This window comes from Haemaphysalis longicornis, unplaced genomic scaffold (genome assembly GCF_048455015.1).
Source record: "Haemaphysalis longicornis isolate Haplotype H1 unplaced genomic scaffold, Haemaphysalis longicornis Haplotype H1 scaffold_3, whole genome shotgun sequence".
Lineage (NCBI taxonomy): Eukaryota > Metazoa > Arthropoda > Arachnida > Ixodida > Ixodidae > Haemaphysalis > Haemaphysalis longicornis.
Genome location: NW_027526335.1, coordinates 165,479,137 through 165,496,095, shown reverse-complemented (window position 1 = coordinate 165,496,095; position 16,959 = coordinate 165,479,137). Strand labels below are relative to the sequence as shown.

Here is a 16,959-nt window from a genome sequence, read left to right as displayed (position 1 = left end):
TCTTTTTTATAGTTTTTGATATTATGTAGCCTCAATTCGGCGATTATTATTTGCTATCGCGAAACCAATCCTGCGTCTCCTTTTAAATAAAAGAACTCTGCTGGTGTCAGCTACGCACTTTTGTTTTGCCTCAAATATATGCCCAATGTTTTCATTGTGCTGAACAACGTCGACATGAATGAAGCATGCCACCAGTCTTCGTAGTGCGCAAAGTAATAATATATATATATATATATATATATATATATATATATATATATATATATATACTTTTTTTTAATATTTTGCGAACTTTTGGACGGTTGGCTGAGACAGAAAGACAGACAGACCAACATTTTTTTGTGTTTAGGTAGCCCAAGAAAGACTATCGTCTCTGAAACCGAGGCTGGGTTGCTGATCTCTACGGCGGGGGCTTCGTCTCGTGTTACTCGGGATGTGCAAGATCGTGTATCCAAGGGTAGGGGCGTGCGCGGGTGAAGAGACAAGGACCGATAAGATGGGCCTCCATTTCTTGCGTCTTGTGTCGTTCAAACGGGATGTCTGAGATAAACGACCCTGAGATGCTCGCAAAACAGTTTCGTTTCAGTGGACATCCTCTCGGGAAGATCAGGGGCGTCCGCAATTAGTATAAGGACGCAGGTCGAACAGCACTTGCAGTTCCTGCAAGTCCGATTCCAGTGACGGTGTCGAGGATTGCTGACTTCCACTGGCCAAGTCGGTGTCTCCCAAAGAGGCGAGTGTTGCAAAAACCGCGCTAGTTCTTCCAGACCTCCTGTTTTTTTAAAATCGCATTTATCTGAAAGTCTCGTCGGTGTATGGGTGTGGCTTGTTGACAGTCTAGGAAGGTGAAGTGTTACATTGATGGCAGTGGCCGTGGTTCTTTCCTACCATTGTTGGCGGTGGTAGTGCTCGAAATAGGGTTGCCATTTGGCTAGTTTGTGATCTGCTGCTGGGTGCGGATTAATCCCCGAAACCTCCAGGCCCTTGCCCGTTTTCACGTAAAACGTTCTTCAACTACTTGCAAAGCAATCATCTCATCTGCTTACGGTGCGTTATAGTAAGATAGAAAGCTGAACTGCCTGAAAAGAGATATTTGCTCCCCCTAGGTTTATAACATCTTTAAGCGAGCACGTAGTCCGCTGCGTCACCGGGTCGTCACGGAGAAACTGTAAGTTGCGACTAGTCTAAGCTGTAGAATTATTAGTCTCTGTTACATACATTTCCCGTATGCAGCAGAGGTTTTCATACTTCACTCAAAACGTTTATTCGGGCACTTTTAAGTCTTCTTACGCGCTTCGAAGGCGAACACCTGGCGTACAATTGTGGCGGATAACTTTTATATTCCCATCCACACGTAGACACGGTAGCCACGCTATTCTGTCGTCATCAATCCATCTCAATCCACCTTAAGCACCCTTAACTCATCCTAACCCACATTAATCCCACCTTACTACTCATTACTATGAATCTCTAGTCAATGACTAGTCAATCTTATTTTTACTTATTCCACGTTAATCCACCCACCTCACTGGTAATAACTGTACATTAGTAATTAATTATCAATAAGATTTTTAAAACCATACATCGTTTATTACACACGGCTGGCATGCCTGGTTCGCTTCTGGCCTTGCTTTTGTTTTTGTACTGTTCCTGTTGACGCCGGGGTCATTCAAGGTCACCTCCCTAAGAGTCATATCAGGCTTTCGTCTCAAATAACAGGACGCTTTGCAGCTGCGCACTGTAATGGGCTTCTGGTGGAGACCCGTCTCCCAGATTCTACCTCTCGCCATGTCAAGAGGCCAGAACGTCGAACTCAAGTGATTGTTTGTTCTATACGCCTCGAGCTTCGCGATCGCTGCGCCGCCTGCCGCCGCTTCTCCGCGGCGTTGACGGGATTTGCGCTGCGTGACTGATAGGGCCGCGTGCAGTGTTTAGGTTCTGTTTCGCTTCTTTTCGCCTTTCCGCGTCCTGAAAAAAACTTGTTATCGTGACGTCTATAGGCAAAGAGTACGTTTAGGTCACTTAAAAAGCAGCTGTGTCTTTGTAGAGTATGCGATCACCTGCAAGAGCTACCCGGAGACGCGATGGACGCGGCGCTGCGCGCTTCGTCGGCGCTCTTCCGGGCGTCGGCGACAGTAGCAACGTATCACCCCTGTCACCTACAAAACATCAGGCACAAATGAATTCTACTGTCACCTTGTTTAGACCTGATACTGCCACAATGAAAGGTTGGCTTCATTTTGCAGCGTCGACAACGAATGCGGCTTCGTTTCGAATGTATACGTCGCAGAAAAATATCTTTCGGGGATGTGATTACCCAATCCCGGACAATAACTTATGCCTTTTATAAGCATATAAACAATGCGAAAATGTTAAGTATATTCCAAGCCTAGCTGTGCGTCGTTAAATATGTGCCCACACACCAAGGCAAGTTAATGAAACCACGGAAAAATAAATGCTGTGCAAGTGCGGAATTAAGACACATAATTCTCTAACGGAAATAAAAAAAAAACAGTGCCGCTTCTGACATGCTAAAGACGTTCGTCGAAACTTAAGCCAGGTAGGGTTCACTAGACCAATTATACGCGAAATGCACTGCTAGTTCACGAGACATCTTTGTGGGGGGGGGGGACGCTGTGTACGAATGCGGAGCGGAATCAAGCAGTGAACGTTTTAGTGATCACACACACACACACGCACAAATCTCGCGTTCACTTTCCTTTTGTTTTTCTACTTCAACGAACAGCTGATCATACGGCGGCCGCATTTTTGGAAGTATACAGGGTAGGCTGTTCATCAAGCGATGAAAGGTGTCGTTGGAAGAGAGTGGTATGTGATAAGGCCCTCTGATTTCAGTTTCTGCTTTATTCTGCTGGCTATCTGTGCCATATGACGATATTTCGAAGAAGCATTAGTCGCGGACACGGATTATATTCTAAGCCCGTCTCCGCGCTGCTCGCAGAGGAGCAGATGAATGTTTGCGGGCGCTCACTTCAAGACAAGAAGACTTTGTCGTGTGCTGATGCCCGAGTATAATTATGCATTGTCCATCGTACTTTTGTTGAATATTCCAGAAAGTAACACAGACTGGCTTGTAAATGGTGGTGATCAATATCTGAGGTGATCAAAGGTGATATTGGCAAACGTAACTGGCGTGCTGTCAGGTATGAGTGCCCCGCTGATTATGCAAGCGCACAAAACCAATTTAAATCGTAGTGTATAGCCGTAGCATGAACATCTGAGGATCCGGTGGTTACGGAGACACTGCTAGTAAATTCAGGTCAGTGTAACTACAGTCGGCTCCATCACACGCCGGTTACGCGACGCTGGCCTGTGACACACACCTGGCGCTTATACAGACCGAATGTACCACACTAAGATCGCGTCAGAAACATTTACGCTCTCGAAAACACACCTCATTTGCGAACAGAGTGACTGCTCCACATAAACATGGATTTCAAACGCCCGCAAACGGTAAATCTCAGTCGTGTACGTGCCGCAAAAGCAGCGGCGGCACTGGGGAGCGGGACGCCGACTCCCGCGCCTGCTTTCGAAACGGGCCGCTAGGGGGATTTCAGAGGCGCCCCTACAGGCCGCGCTCGAGGCGTATAGGTACCCATAGCGATTGTTCATATAGGGGCAGTCGATTTCTGAGCAGGAAGAGAGAGCGAGAGAGAGAGAGAGAGAGAGAGAGAGAGAGAGAGAGAGAGAGAGAGAGAGAGAGAGAGAGAGAGAGAGAGAGAGAGAGTATTAATGTAGAGGGTCGTTATCGTTACCAGTAGCCGACGAAGTCGTGCCCGTGCCCTCCTCCTGCTGGGACGAAAGCATTTGGGCGTTGCCGACCCTTTCGGCCCAATAGCGCACGCCATTGATCAAGATATACACAAACACTGCATCATCAGTCAGCGAAGTTATACGCTTTCCCTCCTAATGCCTGTCCCGTCTGTTTCGCCCGGTTGTTTTAATCGTTGAACAACAACCCGTGTTAACCAAGTAGCCTAGTTTTCCTATACGGAATTCCGATAATGGCTCGAGGGGCAATATACACTGCCTCTGCCGACCACAGAAGCGTACAGCCTTGCCTTTTATGCCCATCGAATATTGGCACAAACTATTATCATTCTCTTCTCTTATCGTGGTATGGGCAGGGACATCCCGGGCGTGTGCTCAGGAGGAGCAGGCTCATGATAGACCTTCGGCAGAAATTCACGCACTTGTTTGGACAAGCTTGCCGCTAGAGGATGGCCGCTCTGTCTTGCCACAATCCGCAGACGCGTACGAAGGAATTCCTGCGTGCTTAGAGCGAGTGGTGAAAGCTGCCCGCATTCTGTCATCATTCCGATGGTAGAGGTTGTCTTTGGAACGCCAATGCAGCCCCGCAGGATTTGTGCTTGCATGCTCTCTAGCACTTTGACAGTTCCTTTAGATAGAGACCAAAGCAGGTATGCTGTAACACATCAGGCCGACGAAAAGCGCTTTGTATACCCGGAGAAGAGAGTTGACTGAACAACCACCGGTGTTGGTGGAGAGCGAGCGGAATATGCCAGCGAATGAAGTAATCTTGTCCTCTCTCTCTTATCCTGAGCCTCAGGACTTGCTCTTTCCGGAGTAAGCCGAATTGAGCAATCTTGTATGATAGGAAAAGGGTGTCACCCTGTCGTCACCACCCTAGAGTGCGGTTTGCTGATCACAAATGTTCCCGATCTAATTCAATAGTACTGGAAGGAAGAGCGTTCGTAGATAAATGCGTGCTTCGGCTTTCTATGCTTCGGCCAACAGTGAATTTCTAGAATGCGCTGGGCCTCAAGGGGTCACCACTCATTTGTTCTATTTTTGCTTTGTGGACCGGTGTCCATAATAACGAGACAAAATGCCTGTATTTACCCGTTTCAACCCTAATATAGCCATCCATAGTCCGGACTGCGGTTTTCTATATAACGGAGCAGGACTGCATGAAAAGAAACCGGTCACGGAAATTTTAGTCTATATTGCGGGGTGTCCATCTTAACGGGGTCCATATTCACGAGACATGATTGTGCTCTCGTCGAGCACGGGATGATGCTGAAAGACAGGTCATGGAAGATATGTATCCGCTGTGCAGGAACCGAGGCTGAACAATTGAAATCGTGGCCGTACCATTTGCATTGGGCAGTTGTTTTGACCCTTTTGATTGGTCAGTTGCAACGAAGAATGTGCGGTACTTGATACTCGGTACGGGGCTATGTTTACAGTGCCAGCGTCGTGCTGAGCCCTGCACGCATTGCCTCTCCTTTCTTTACTGCAACGTGCACTGACCTGACAATTTTCACGTATTTCCCCTCTCCAACAGTTGCCCACCATGACCACGGCCATCTGGCTCCTGTGCCTATGGGCAATCTGCGCTGCGCAAGAGGAGCGCAAAGTTACCGACGCGTGCAACGAGTTCGGCTTCCGGATGCTGCACGAAATGCCCGCTTCTTCCGAAGTGAACCTGTTCTTCTCACCGTACAGCGTGTCGTCAGCGCTGGCAATGGCCTACGTCGGGTCCAGGGGCGACACCCAACGCGAGTTGCACGAAACTTTGGGCTACTCTTCTGCGGAACTCTCGCCCGCCCGCGTTCTAAGCGCGCACGCTCAACACATCCACCATCTTCGCCAGCCGTCCAACTCCACCGTTCGTGTCGCCAACGCCGCCGTCATCAAGCGGAATTACAGCGTCCGCCGAGAATACCTGGACTCGTTGAGCCAGTCGTTCGATGCAGAACTATGGAAAGTCAACTTTCTGGAGGAATCATCCCGGAGGAACATCAACGACTGGGCGAAGAACAAAACGGAGGGGAAGATTGATGAGCTAATAGGCGAGCCGTTTCCGGAGAACACGAAGCTTGTACTGCTGAATGCCATCTATTTTAGAGGATTGTGGAAATCGCGTTTCCGCGTGCGCGACACCTACAGCGACGCCTTCTACAACGGAGGAACCCAACGGGTGGCTGTGGACACGATGCACCAGGAGGTTCACGGGGGCTACGCCTACGACCGGGAAACCAACGCCGATGTCATCGATCTCCCATACGTGGGGCTTGATTACAGCATGACCATTGTTCTCCCGAAGGACAGGACCGGTGTGGACACCTTGAGACGGAGGCTCTCGTGGAGGGTCTTCCAGCGAATGCTTTCAGAGCTTCACGAAACGACGCTCACGGTGGCGCTTCCCAGGTGGGTGTTGCTACATGGGCCGGACTTGGAATGGTTCGAATGTTGCGAGCAGCGGTACGAAAAGTACTATAAAAAAAGCGTTGAAATAGAACGGGGCTACCACTGCCTCAAAAAGTGCTCCACAGGCACGGCAAGACGTGCTATGAGGGGTTTTCAGTTGGCATATAGAAGTGGAAGTGGCGAGGTCCGTTTACATCGGGTAGGGTTTAACCACGGCCTCCGCGATCGGATACCGGCGCGGAGGCCGTGGTTTAGCGCGCCGACGTTACGCATGCGATGAGGCGTGCCGTAACGGAGGGCTCCGGATTAATTTTGACCTTCTGGGGATCTTTAACGCGCACCGAAATCCTGTACACACAGGCGTTTTTGCTTTTCGCCTCCATCAGAAAAGCGGCCGCCGCGAGTGGGGAATCGTGCCCGCGTCCTTGTGCTAAGCAGCACAATGCCTTAGCCACTGAGCCATCGCGGCGGGTTCAGGTAATATGCACCCAAGTGCGATAAGTTATGAGAACAAGTTTGTGCCTAACTATACGTGCATTGCAAATATACGGCTTGGAACCACAAGGAGCGCGGGGAGTGAAGGACAGCGGAATCAATTTTCTCAAAATCATGACAGCCTTCACTACCCGCTGCGTGATTTCGCGGATGAAAGCCGAGAGGAAACCTAGCACTCACCAAAAATTGATGGTAGAGGACAGGCAGCATATTACCGACCACGCGATGTAGGCGGACCAGGAGTCTAAGGGGACTTTAGAGCTATGCAAAGAAATGTGTGACAGCTGATCGCGCGGAAGAGAGCAACCAGGCATGCATGAAAATAATTGACAGCAACCCTCTAACTAAACACAAATTTAACTACGACGTACGCTGAACATAATTACGCACCAAGTGCTTTACCATCCTATAATTACAGCACAGCTGGTAATAAAACGGGAAATTTATTCATTGAGCAGCATTTCGGGAATCGCTCGGTTAGCGTCGCCTTTTCAGACAACATTGCTTCCGGGTTCCTGGATAATTTCTGTGGCCAACACTGCAGCGGTTTTGACCATGGACGTGGCGGCCAATTTAGCCGGGAAGTGAAGTGCCGCCGGTGCGAGGTTTCGGCGCACGTTAAAGTGACCCTGAAACACTTTCAGCTTTTTTTATAAATCGTAAGTGATTTCAGAAAGTGCTCAACAAACACATCCAATACTTAGATTGGGGGGTCGACAAGTACGTTAGCCAAAAATTACTGCTTTATCCCCATCAAAGAACTTAGAAACTTGCCCAAAATTTTTTTCTCTCTTTCCCAGTCTTGGCGTTTTTCCAACGCTTGAATTACGTCATTATCGCGGTGTAGCGGCTATTGGCCGGCTTTCCCCGTAGTTGCGGTAGTGTACGCATTCAATAGGCACTTTAAAAAGAAAGCTACAAACGTAAAGCAGAAACGGAAGGCGTATCTGCTGCGACGCTAAAATCGCGCAGTGCCGCTCCGCGATGGCGTTAGCTGTAGCTTTCGCAGTGCTTCCAGACTCGAGGGAAAGAGTGAAAGCGTTTATCTGAAATGTTGCAGAGTCCCCTAAAAGATGCCTAAGTGGTTTATAATAATCTGAAGCCTTCTGCAACGGCGCACATGCAGTTTGGCTCGTAAAGTTTCTGCTTGAAATGTTCCTTGGAAATTACACAAAATCATGCACTGAAACAATTCAAGCCTATTCAACCATGCGAAGGTAGAGAGGGAGACGCATAGCACCTGGGGTTACAGGAGTCCCTTTGTCGTATAGAACCACGGCACATCGCCGCGCAGTAAGGAACCCTTGCAGTTCCTTCCGCACACTTGGAACTTTGACACGACAGCCTTTTCAGGAGATGGACTCAGCAACACGCCCATTGTACGTTTACACTTTGAAACACCCCGAACGTTGCCAATCAAAATGAAATTGATGTCGACCCACAGTCTGTCGCTCCCGGCACAGCTCAATCCGAAATGTCTGTTGGAACCACGGAACAGATCGTTCTGTTCAATTCAGTTCCGTTCAATCCATTCGGTTCAATTCAATACTTTATTTTCGCAGTGGTTATTGAGCAGGCTTCTATGGGTTAAAAATTTATGTACACAGCGTTACGGGGTCCAGGAAGCCGCTACAAGACAGCAATGGTGGAGCTGTACTTCAAGGCAAACCCTCTCTCCGAGGCAACCGAATTTATGATTCCACCGAGACAGGAACACTATATAGTATGGGTGGTTTGCTAACTTTCTTCTTGATATAGAAAGTGTCAGCACACCTTGCTGGTTTGCCCCGAATCCTGATAAAGGGCTAAATTACTTAGGTGGTTTTTTAGCTTGCCTCTTTCTACGCCAGGTGTCGGCACATTCCTACTGGTTTGCTTTTCCTCCTCATAGGGGTCGGTAGCGAGTTTCGAGGCACGGACTCCGGAAAATGAATGGGAGTGTAGACATATACAGCTCCGCTTAAAAAGAATAAAAAATACCAAACATACCTAGCTGTCTCGTGCTCTAAGTATGCCCGTGCACAGTGAGCTTCCATGATTTTTCTGGGACAACGTAAACATTTTGCTTAATACCACGCATTCATAGTTTTTTACGTTCATACAGTTTTGCATACTGCACTGGAAACCTCGGTGTTTTTTGTCCATGGTTCTAATTTGGTAGAATATTCTTACCCTGGTATTCTGAGTTCTTCTTCCACTCGAGCCACCAGTGGAGGAGGTCCTTGAAATCGATTTCACGATGCTTAAACATTGCGGAATTGTCCCCTCAGCCGAGTGGAGGGAGCAAATGGACGAAGGAGGGACTGAGGATACGGCCTTAGAGTTTCACCACCTCATAATGTTTGTATGATAATTTAGCTGATTTCATTTTTTCTTGCGTGCGTAAGCAATGCGCTACGTAAATATCAAATTATTCGAGAGCAGTTTTGGAAGTCTGAGTGATTTCCGAGCCAATTTTTCGTACAATATCTCAGTGTGATTGTAAATTGCGTGACCTTGAAGTTACTCAGCTCACAGGAAGATATTGTTTCGTACATTTTGAAGCGTCAAGAGGCTTCCTTTTATAGCACGAGTGAACGGCGAAGAGAGAGCCGAGTAAGCGTTATACGTGTATGAATCGTTTTCTCCATTACAGGTTCAAGCTGGAAGGTTCGTACCGGCTCAAGGAGCTCCTTTCCCAGCTTGGCGTCGAAAAATTGTTCCAAGAGCAGCAAGCCGACCTGTCAGGCATCAGTAGATCACGCGACCTGTTCGTAAAGGACGTGATTCACAAAGCCGTCGTCGAGGTAGACGAGCAAGGCAGTGCGGCGGCCGGCGCTACCGACGTCTTGGTTGTGGAGGAGAGATTCCACCCGACCATGCCGTTCGTCGTCGATCACCCTTTCCTCTTTTTCATCCGAAATACAAAAACAGGGGACGTGCTGTTTGCGGGGCAAGTGAACCATCTGTAATTGCATTGGAATACTTTAAATTATGACTAACGCTATACGCACGACGTCATGTACCCTGCCTGCATTGGCTAAACGCACTAACGTGCATGTTCTTCAGAATCGGTTACAAATAAGAAGTGCCAGGTTGCATCTTTGTGGTGTCAAACAACCATCTCCGACATACGTGCCGAGGGTATGGACTCAAATCCTCGTTTATCAGGGGTTTTTCCGTTTTTCATTTCGCACAGGCTAGCTTTTTAGGATAATCGCTCAAGCTATTATATATTCAGGCATTATTTTTCGTAGGTGAAGGATGTACACTGCGCGCACTGCCTAGAAACGGGCAAAGCACAACAACACATACCCACGATGCCACTACTGTGACACTGACGCCAAATCAGATCTCACCCAACCTACTATGGACGGGCGCACACTTTGCCAAACATCAGCCAGAAAGCATAACAAGCATCAATCAAAACACCCTACACCATGGGGCACGCACTGTATTAGGTCTATTATTATTATCATAAAATGCCGCTCTTGCAGTTTAGAGTGGTCTGGCGCGAGTAGTCTAGTTTGCGCGGTGAAGACTTCCAGGTAACTCGGCAAGAATGCTTTATTTCAATGCGGTCCTGGATTAGTAATTGCCTTCTTTCAATCCCTTATCTCCACCGCACAGCGCACTCCCTCCTTGCTCTAAAAAAAGATTCATTCACTCAGCTGAAGTGAGAATAGGACGTTTTAGGTGGCTATCGGCAAGCGGCACACAAAGCACTACACTGCACTTCGGTAACTGCTTGTTACAAGGCAATCACTCAGTTTATTTCGCTTATACACGCTATCTCAGAGACCGAAGTGGGGTAATACTTTTTAGGTCGCAGTCGACACAGCGTGCTTGAAATCACTGTTCGTATTTCGGAAACTAAGGGCGTCTTGCGTATTGCCAGTCAGGTATTGCCATTTCACGACGTCTTGCGGATAGCCGCAGCCTCAAAATACTCCCCGATGTTTGTTGTGTTCGCACGAGAATTCCGCGAAAGCGCGTGTGATTAACGCTGCCAATAAAAGTGTAACAATAACCAAGCCAATTGTCGCCGCTAAATCGTCATTAACACAAGCAATGGACGCAGCGGAGGGTGATAATGATGATGCTGTGACTTATGCCGGTGAGTGTGCGTTGTGTCTTGATGAAGTGTTCACTGTAATCTTCTTTAGCATATACACCCCCCACGCACAGACAGACTAAAATAAAAAAAAGCTTTTAGATGCAAAGCATCTCTTGCTCTCGGCTCCATCGTCCGTCGTCCGTCGTCCGTCCATCCACCGGCCCAGGAAAACACCGGCAACAATGCCGCTCCAGGAGCCCTTTAAGGGGAAGTGTGCTCGTCTCGTGCCGGCCCAGGAAGACGCAGGCAACACTGTCGCTCCAGCATCTCATGGTCGGGGCTATGTCCCCCCTTGTTGTGGCGCCGTCCACACCCCCACTGCGCATGCTCGGCTCATGTCGAGCCGGCCCAGGAAGACACCGGTAATACTGTCGCTCCAGGAGCCATTAAAGGGTAAGACACCACCGGCGTTCAGCAAGCCGAGCATGCGCAGTGGGGGTGTGGACGGCACAACAACGACAAGGGAGGGACATAGCCCCGTCTCATCTAATAAAATTACACCATCTTCCCGTAGGGGAACCCTGAGTTGTATGCGAAACAGCCATGAGCTCAACGCAATTTCACATTTCGTAGTTCCGGTAAGTGAAAAGTGTGGAAGTTATCATGCAAACCAAACTGTAAATATAACGGTAGCTACGTACCTCAACCTAACGAAAACGACGAACTGAAAACTAATAGGAACTTGAGGCGACCCCATGGCTGCTTTGCGTACTACTCAGGGGTCCCCTACGGGAAAATGGTGTAATTTTTTTCATATGGATACACACGACATCTGGGTTTACTGTGGCAGAATCAGCAGCTAATTAAGAACAAGAACATTTATTCAATCAATAAATCAGTTACCGAGCACAGTTAACTGTACATTGATCACCAAGTAAGTGGCAAGGTTGGCAAAAAGGCAATTTATTGCCTGACAAAGTGCCGTACCCTGTCTCAGTCAACAAAGCGCACAAGGAGCATGTTTGAAACGTAAAAGCAACCGCAGTTACACATTTTTTTGTAACAGTTTTAAAACATCGTCCGAAGAAGATTCACACTTAGCGACCTGTCTGCAAGACTCAGTTTGTAACAATACTGTATTGTAACATTCTTTTTTCAATGACACAGAGCAAAGAATATGTGCAAATACCCGGAATTATGCAATAGCAGATCGTACTATTTCTACTCTCTAAAAAAGTTGAAATCATCTGACCTTAAGAGTATGCATTATTTTTTTTTATTCCGTCAGACCGATAAAACGTTTTTATACCATTCAGCAGATATAGCCTGGATCTGTGCGTTGTGGCACAGCAAGCTTCCACCATGCAAGTCTACATAAAATGGATCAACGCGCTGCTCTTTCTTAAGCTGGGCACTGTCCTGAAGGATACATCAGGGATGCGACATGAAATGTTACTGCCTAGATGCGCTCGTTCCCGTACTGCGCACTCAAAATGCTTTGCTTCGGCTTGAGAACCTACTTTTAGCAGGTCGTGTAAGTATTAGAGCGCTTCCTGCCTGGCGCAGCGTGGACTGTGAAGGAAGCAACGATCAATCTGATTCACGACGCTATTTCCCATCGTGCTTCTTGCTTTCTCCTAGGGAAGAGGGACGTACACACAATACGGCCATGCATCCAAGCGCAGCGGTCATGCAGGGTTCACACGAAAATAGGTGAAGCGTATACGTATGGGCGTAAAGGTGCCGTCATAAGCAATTAGAACAAGAATTCGTGAACGTCACAAAATATTTTCTTATTAGATTTATGCCAGCCGTTAGCGGTTTGCAGGAAGTTTCTTCTATTAGGGAGGACTCTTTTACATGCACACCAATGTATCCAGGCAGTTTCCGGAAGAAGAAATTCCTCTAGGTTTACAAGACCTTGTTCCAATTACTTTTTACGGCACCTTTACATGCCATCATAAGTGAATCCGCTGTGAAAAATATTCTCCCTGTCATGAAGCTTCGTAACTTCTTTTCTGACCTTATGACAACCTCTGCACTGAAACTTCAACTCTAATCACAAGCCAATCCTTCGTTAATTTTGACACTCGACACGCCCTTCACAACGAAGAGGAAAACGGACCAGATTTGGCGAAAAGTGAATGATTTAAAAAAAAAATATAGAATTTAAAATTAGGACACGAGTCGCACCAACCGCCACGCTGTTGCTGCAGTTCCTGTAAACAGTCACAACAGCGACAAAAGAGTGATAATGACCCTTTTATCTGGTGATTTTACAAGCGTATGACATTAACGCTTCATTCCATGTAACATATTACTCTAAAGATTTTTCTGTAGACTGATAAATCAGTCTGTTTGCGTGCTTCTTGCGGGCGCACAAAATCATTCAGTTTGCCCATCAATGGGGCAGTTAACTGTCACAGCTTAATATCTTAAACATATGCAACCAAAGGAGGTACCGAAGTTTGTTTTGTCAAGATATTAAAGGAGATGTTTCAGCAGAAATGAACCACTCTATAACAGGTGCCTATGTATGTAAGTAATATTCTATATTTATAGCTAACGAAAAAAAAATGTGCTGAACAAACTGCACTGAAATTTACGCTGGCAATCCGGGTCAATATTTACTGCTCAGCCTTAAACCACATGATGTTTTCTGCTACTAAATTATCGCTTTCAGTTAATGTGAACGGCGGTTCAAATTTATTTGAGTGAAACACAAATTAAGAACAAAAATTTTTCACACTGATATAAAAAGGCATTTAGACAGAAAAGCGGTCCTTGTGGACAAATAACCGCGCCCCAATGTAGGTCAGCGAGCGAGCTCCTGCATTGCGAACTCGCGGGTTTCTACGATCACCAACTCCGAAAAGGGGGGTGATGCGGCGCCATCTGGCAACTCTCACTCCGGTTACTCTTCTTCTGTGTTCTAAAGTGGCCGCTGGATGGCGCTAGCATTCCTTGCATCCTGGTGTAATTCAACTTCCCGCAAAACTCAAACTAAAAATGGTCGTTTCGAGGATGTTGGTGATTTAGGCTTGCTAGCCGTTTAGCGCGCTCTGTAACCGTCTCTGAAAAAGGATGAAGCTTCCGGACGCAGGCTTGCTCTCGTTATTTCTGCAGAAGTTTTGTGTTCTATATGAGGACTCCAAAAGTTCGTTAATGACCGATAAATAACGCGACATTCTGTTTTACCCTAACCGAACCTAATAGGAGACCTCGCGACTTCGCTTTATTCGAAAGGTTTGGCAGCTCTTTTTCGCAAAATTTCGTTGCTATTGAAAGTAAAATTGAAGGACAGATTTTAGGTAACCTGCTTCAAGAACGTTATTACTCAACCGAAGTTTCAATTAAACCTCATTAAACCCAAGTGATCTAAAGACGTCTTGAAACAGCTGGAAAGAGCTACGAATACTCATTACGTGAAGAATCTTCTAAATACCAATACAGACACTATTAAAGCAAATAAGCACACAATCTGAAAAACGCAGGATCACGCACACATTCGTTTCCTTTCACTTTCGCACATCTCATTTTCATGTGGATTAGCAAGCCAAGCTCACTGCCAGGCTGACTTCTCTTCATCATTAATGGCATTCCTCGTCCTCCTCTAAATACCTACTAAAAGCTGTACGACGGAGTGTATTTTCAAATGTTTTTAGTTAGGGTGTATTACAGCGAACAACGAATTTGGTACTCAACATAAAAATTGTTAAAGAAAATGTCGTTGGCAAGAAGTGTTTTCCCCGCACTTTGTTAAGACGTCTTGCTCGATATCGATATATACTAGTTTTTTTTCTACACCCTTAAGTACGGGTAGGTCGTCTTCAGAATGACCAATTGAAGTCACCATAGCGTTCCAGAATGACCAATTGAAGGGACCAAGTGTGCAAATTCGGTGAATAACGAAGCCCAACATATCAGTTGGCTGAAAAAGTGCATGTGCGCCGGAACAACACGTAAGGTGTGAATGACGTGTTGCACTGCATAATGTCCCTGCGGAAGTGCCCCTTTTTATTTGAATTGAATTCTCGGCCACGTAATTTGTCGAATTTGTACCATAGGCCACTTCGATTGGCCATTCTGGAGCGTTGTGGTGAAGACACCATACCAGGACTTCTTTAGTGCACACGAGACGTGTGGTACACCTCGGTTGCAAGCATTTCGCTAAGAATTGTTTCAAAATATCTTCCTTGCGCCCGTACATCCGAATATATTAGCAAGGAATATAAATACTAAATAAGAAAGCAAGAAATATGGCTAATGAATAATAAAAACAGTATAATTGTTTCAAATATTATTTCATCACACCTTTCTTTCTGGGGATCGAGAAGGGAACCAGAAAAATTACTCTTTGTGGCTTTATTTGTAGATTGATTTATTTATTATTTATATATTTATTAATTTAGTTATACATACATACCTACCTACCTACCTACCTACCTACATACATACATACATACATACACACACACATACATACATACATACATACATACATACATACATACATACATACATACATAGATACATACATACATACATACATACATACATACATACATACATACATGCATACATACTGAAGCCCTTTCCAATTCTATTGAAGGAGCGGACGTCCAGATGGCACAAAACTACAACGAAAACGTCGCAATGGCTAACTGGTGAACAATAGTGAATAAGGTATTGCATTGAGTTTATTTTACAACGATGTTGCAAGAAGACCAGCAAAAAAACCTGTTGAAACAGCTTGAAGAGCCTTGGGCACCTTAGACACAGAGGAGCAAGTCAAGCATGACAAATTGAATTAAAAGAATAAGCACAGTAGAGTTATAAAACAATTGTAAAACCAGTACACTAGTACAAAACGAGTGTAGCATGGTCCTCAATTCATATCAAAGCAATTAGAAATGTCAGGTGCAGCCTGGAAACAAATCTCATTACGGTACTTTTGGTTTACAAATCATATCACGGAACTCTCTGAACGAAAGTGTTGAAACGGCAACTTTTCTTTAAATGAAAGCAGTATACAATGTCTAAAAACAAGAGTTGAAAAAGCAGAAGAGCAGAGCACTTTTCTGGGTAGCACAGAAAAATGCATGCTGCGGAGAGTGAACCAGACGACACAATTGCCGCGCTGTGCAAAATGTAACCGGTTCTCGCGGGGAGTGCAGAAGCTAAGCGCTTGATTTTTATGTAGTCCACCACAGCTTAAAGGCGAAATCTCGGAGTCTTCGGCGGTCAGAAAAACACAGGTGCGAGTTCAGCCGACTCCAACTGTACCATAGCAAGGCTTTATAAAACGTATGCATTCGTTTGAAGTCACCAGAAAATACGAGTTCGCGGGCATTGCTGATTGTGCGTTAAATGAATGAGATATTTGTTGTGTTAAAAACCACCTCAAGAGCCGAAAAGTGTTTTTGTTCCTTTACTATAAAGAAAAATATTTTTCGTTGTATAGGCGTTAGTACGAGTGCGTTTTTATTCCCGTTTAATTGGCTTTGTTCGTTTCGTTGCAAGCCAACAAACTGGTAAACGAAGCTAGTAGCACTCGTTGCGTTGACGCACCTACCTGCTTATTTACGCAAAAAATATTGTTTATAATGGCAAGAAATAGTTTATTATGCAGTTTGTGTGTCTTAAAAACGCTCTGCTGACACTTCTGTATGCGGGAAAGCTGCGGCATGCCTCCGGAAAGCATTCAGAAACAACCCTGCGTGAAGAACGAGGGATTGTTGTAACTCGTATTTTCTTATGTTTTTTTAGTTTACAGGTTCAGCACGGTGCTGCGATGTCATGTCTGAAAGATTGCGCAAAACATACACCCGTGGCCCGAAGCACACTCCAAAGCCTAGCGCTAAATTGGCTAAAAAACTATCACAACTTTTGTTTCGTACTTTAAATAGGCTATTTCTAACCATGAGAGTGCCGGAGTCTCCTTTCTGGGTTGCATAAGTGATGGGAGGCCCTACGATAAAGTACTTTTATAAATGCCTTGCCCCTAAACAGCTATCTCTTGCGGTTGAAATCAGAAGTCACTAATACGCGCTTGGCTTTCCCCCCCAACAGATCTGTTCTGGCAAAAAGCCGACTTTAATGCGTGTGCTATGCGGAGAAATTAACTCAATCGGCACGCCATGCGGCAAAGCCTGTTTTCTCATTCATTGGCTGCAAGGTTGGTCAAAGAGGCAGGACAAGAAAAGTTTGGGGCAAGAGTTTCACGGAGGGCA

General features: G+C 46.0%; 1 protein-coding gene across 1 annotated transcript; it reads left to right on the top strand.

Moving 5' to 3' along the window:
- Positions 1 to 553: 553 nt before the first annotated feature.
- On the top strand, positions 554 to 10,703 carry LOC144175461 (iripin-2-like). The gene is made up of 3 exons (XM_077704555.1): positions 554 to 733; positions 5,330 to 6,195; positions 9,326 to 10,703. Exons 2-3 carry the CDS (start codon positions 5,339 to 5,341, stop codon positions 9,639 to 9,641), a joined length of 1,173 nt encoding a protein of 390 aa, XP_077560681.1. The 5' UTR covers positions 554 to 733; positions 5,330 to 5,338; the 3' UTR covers positions 9,642 to 10,703.
- Positions 10,704 to 16,959: the final 6,256 nt, after the last annotated feature.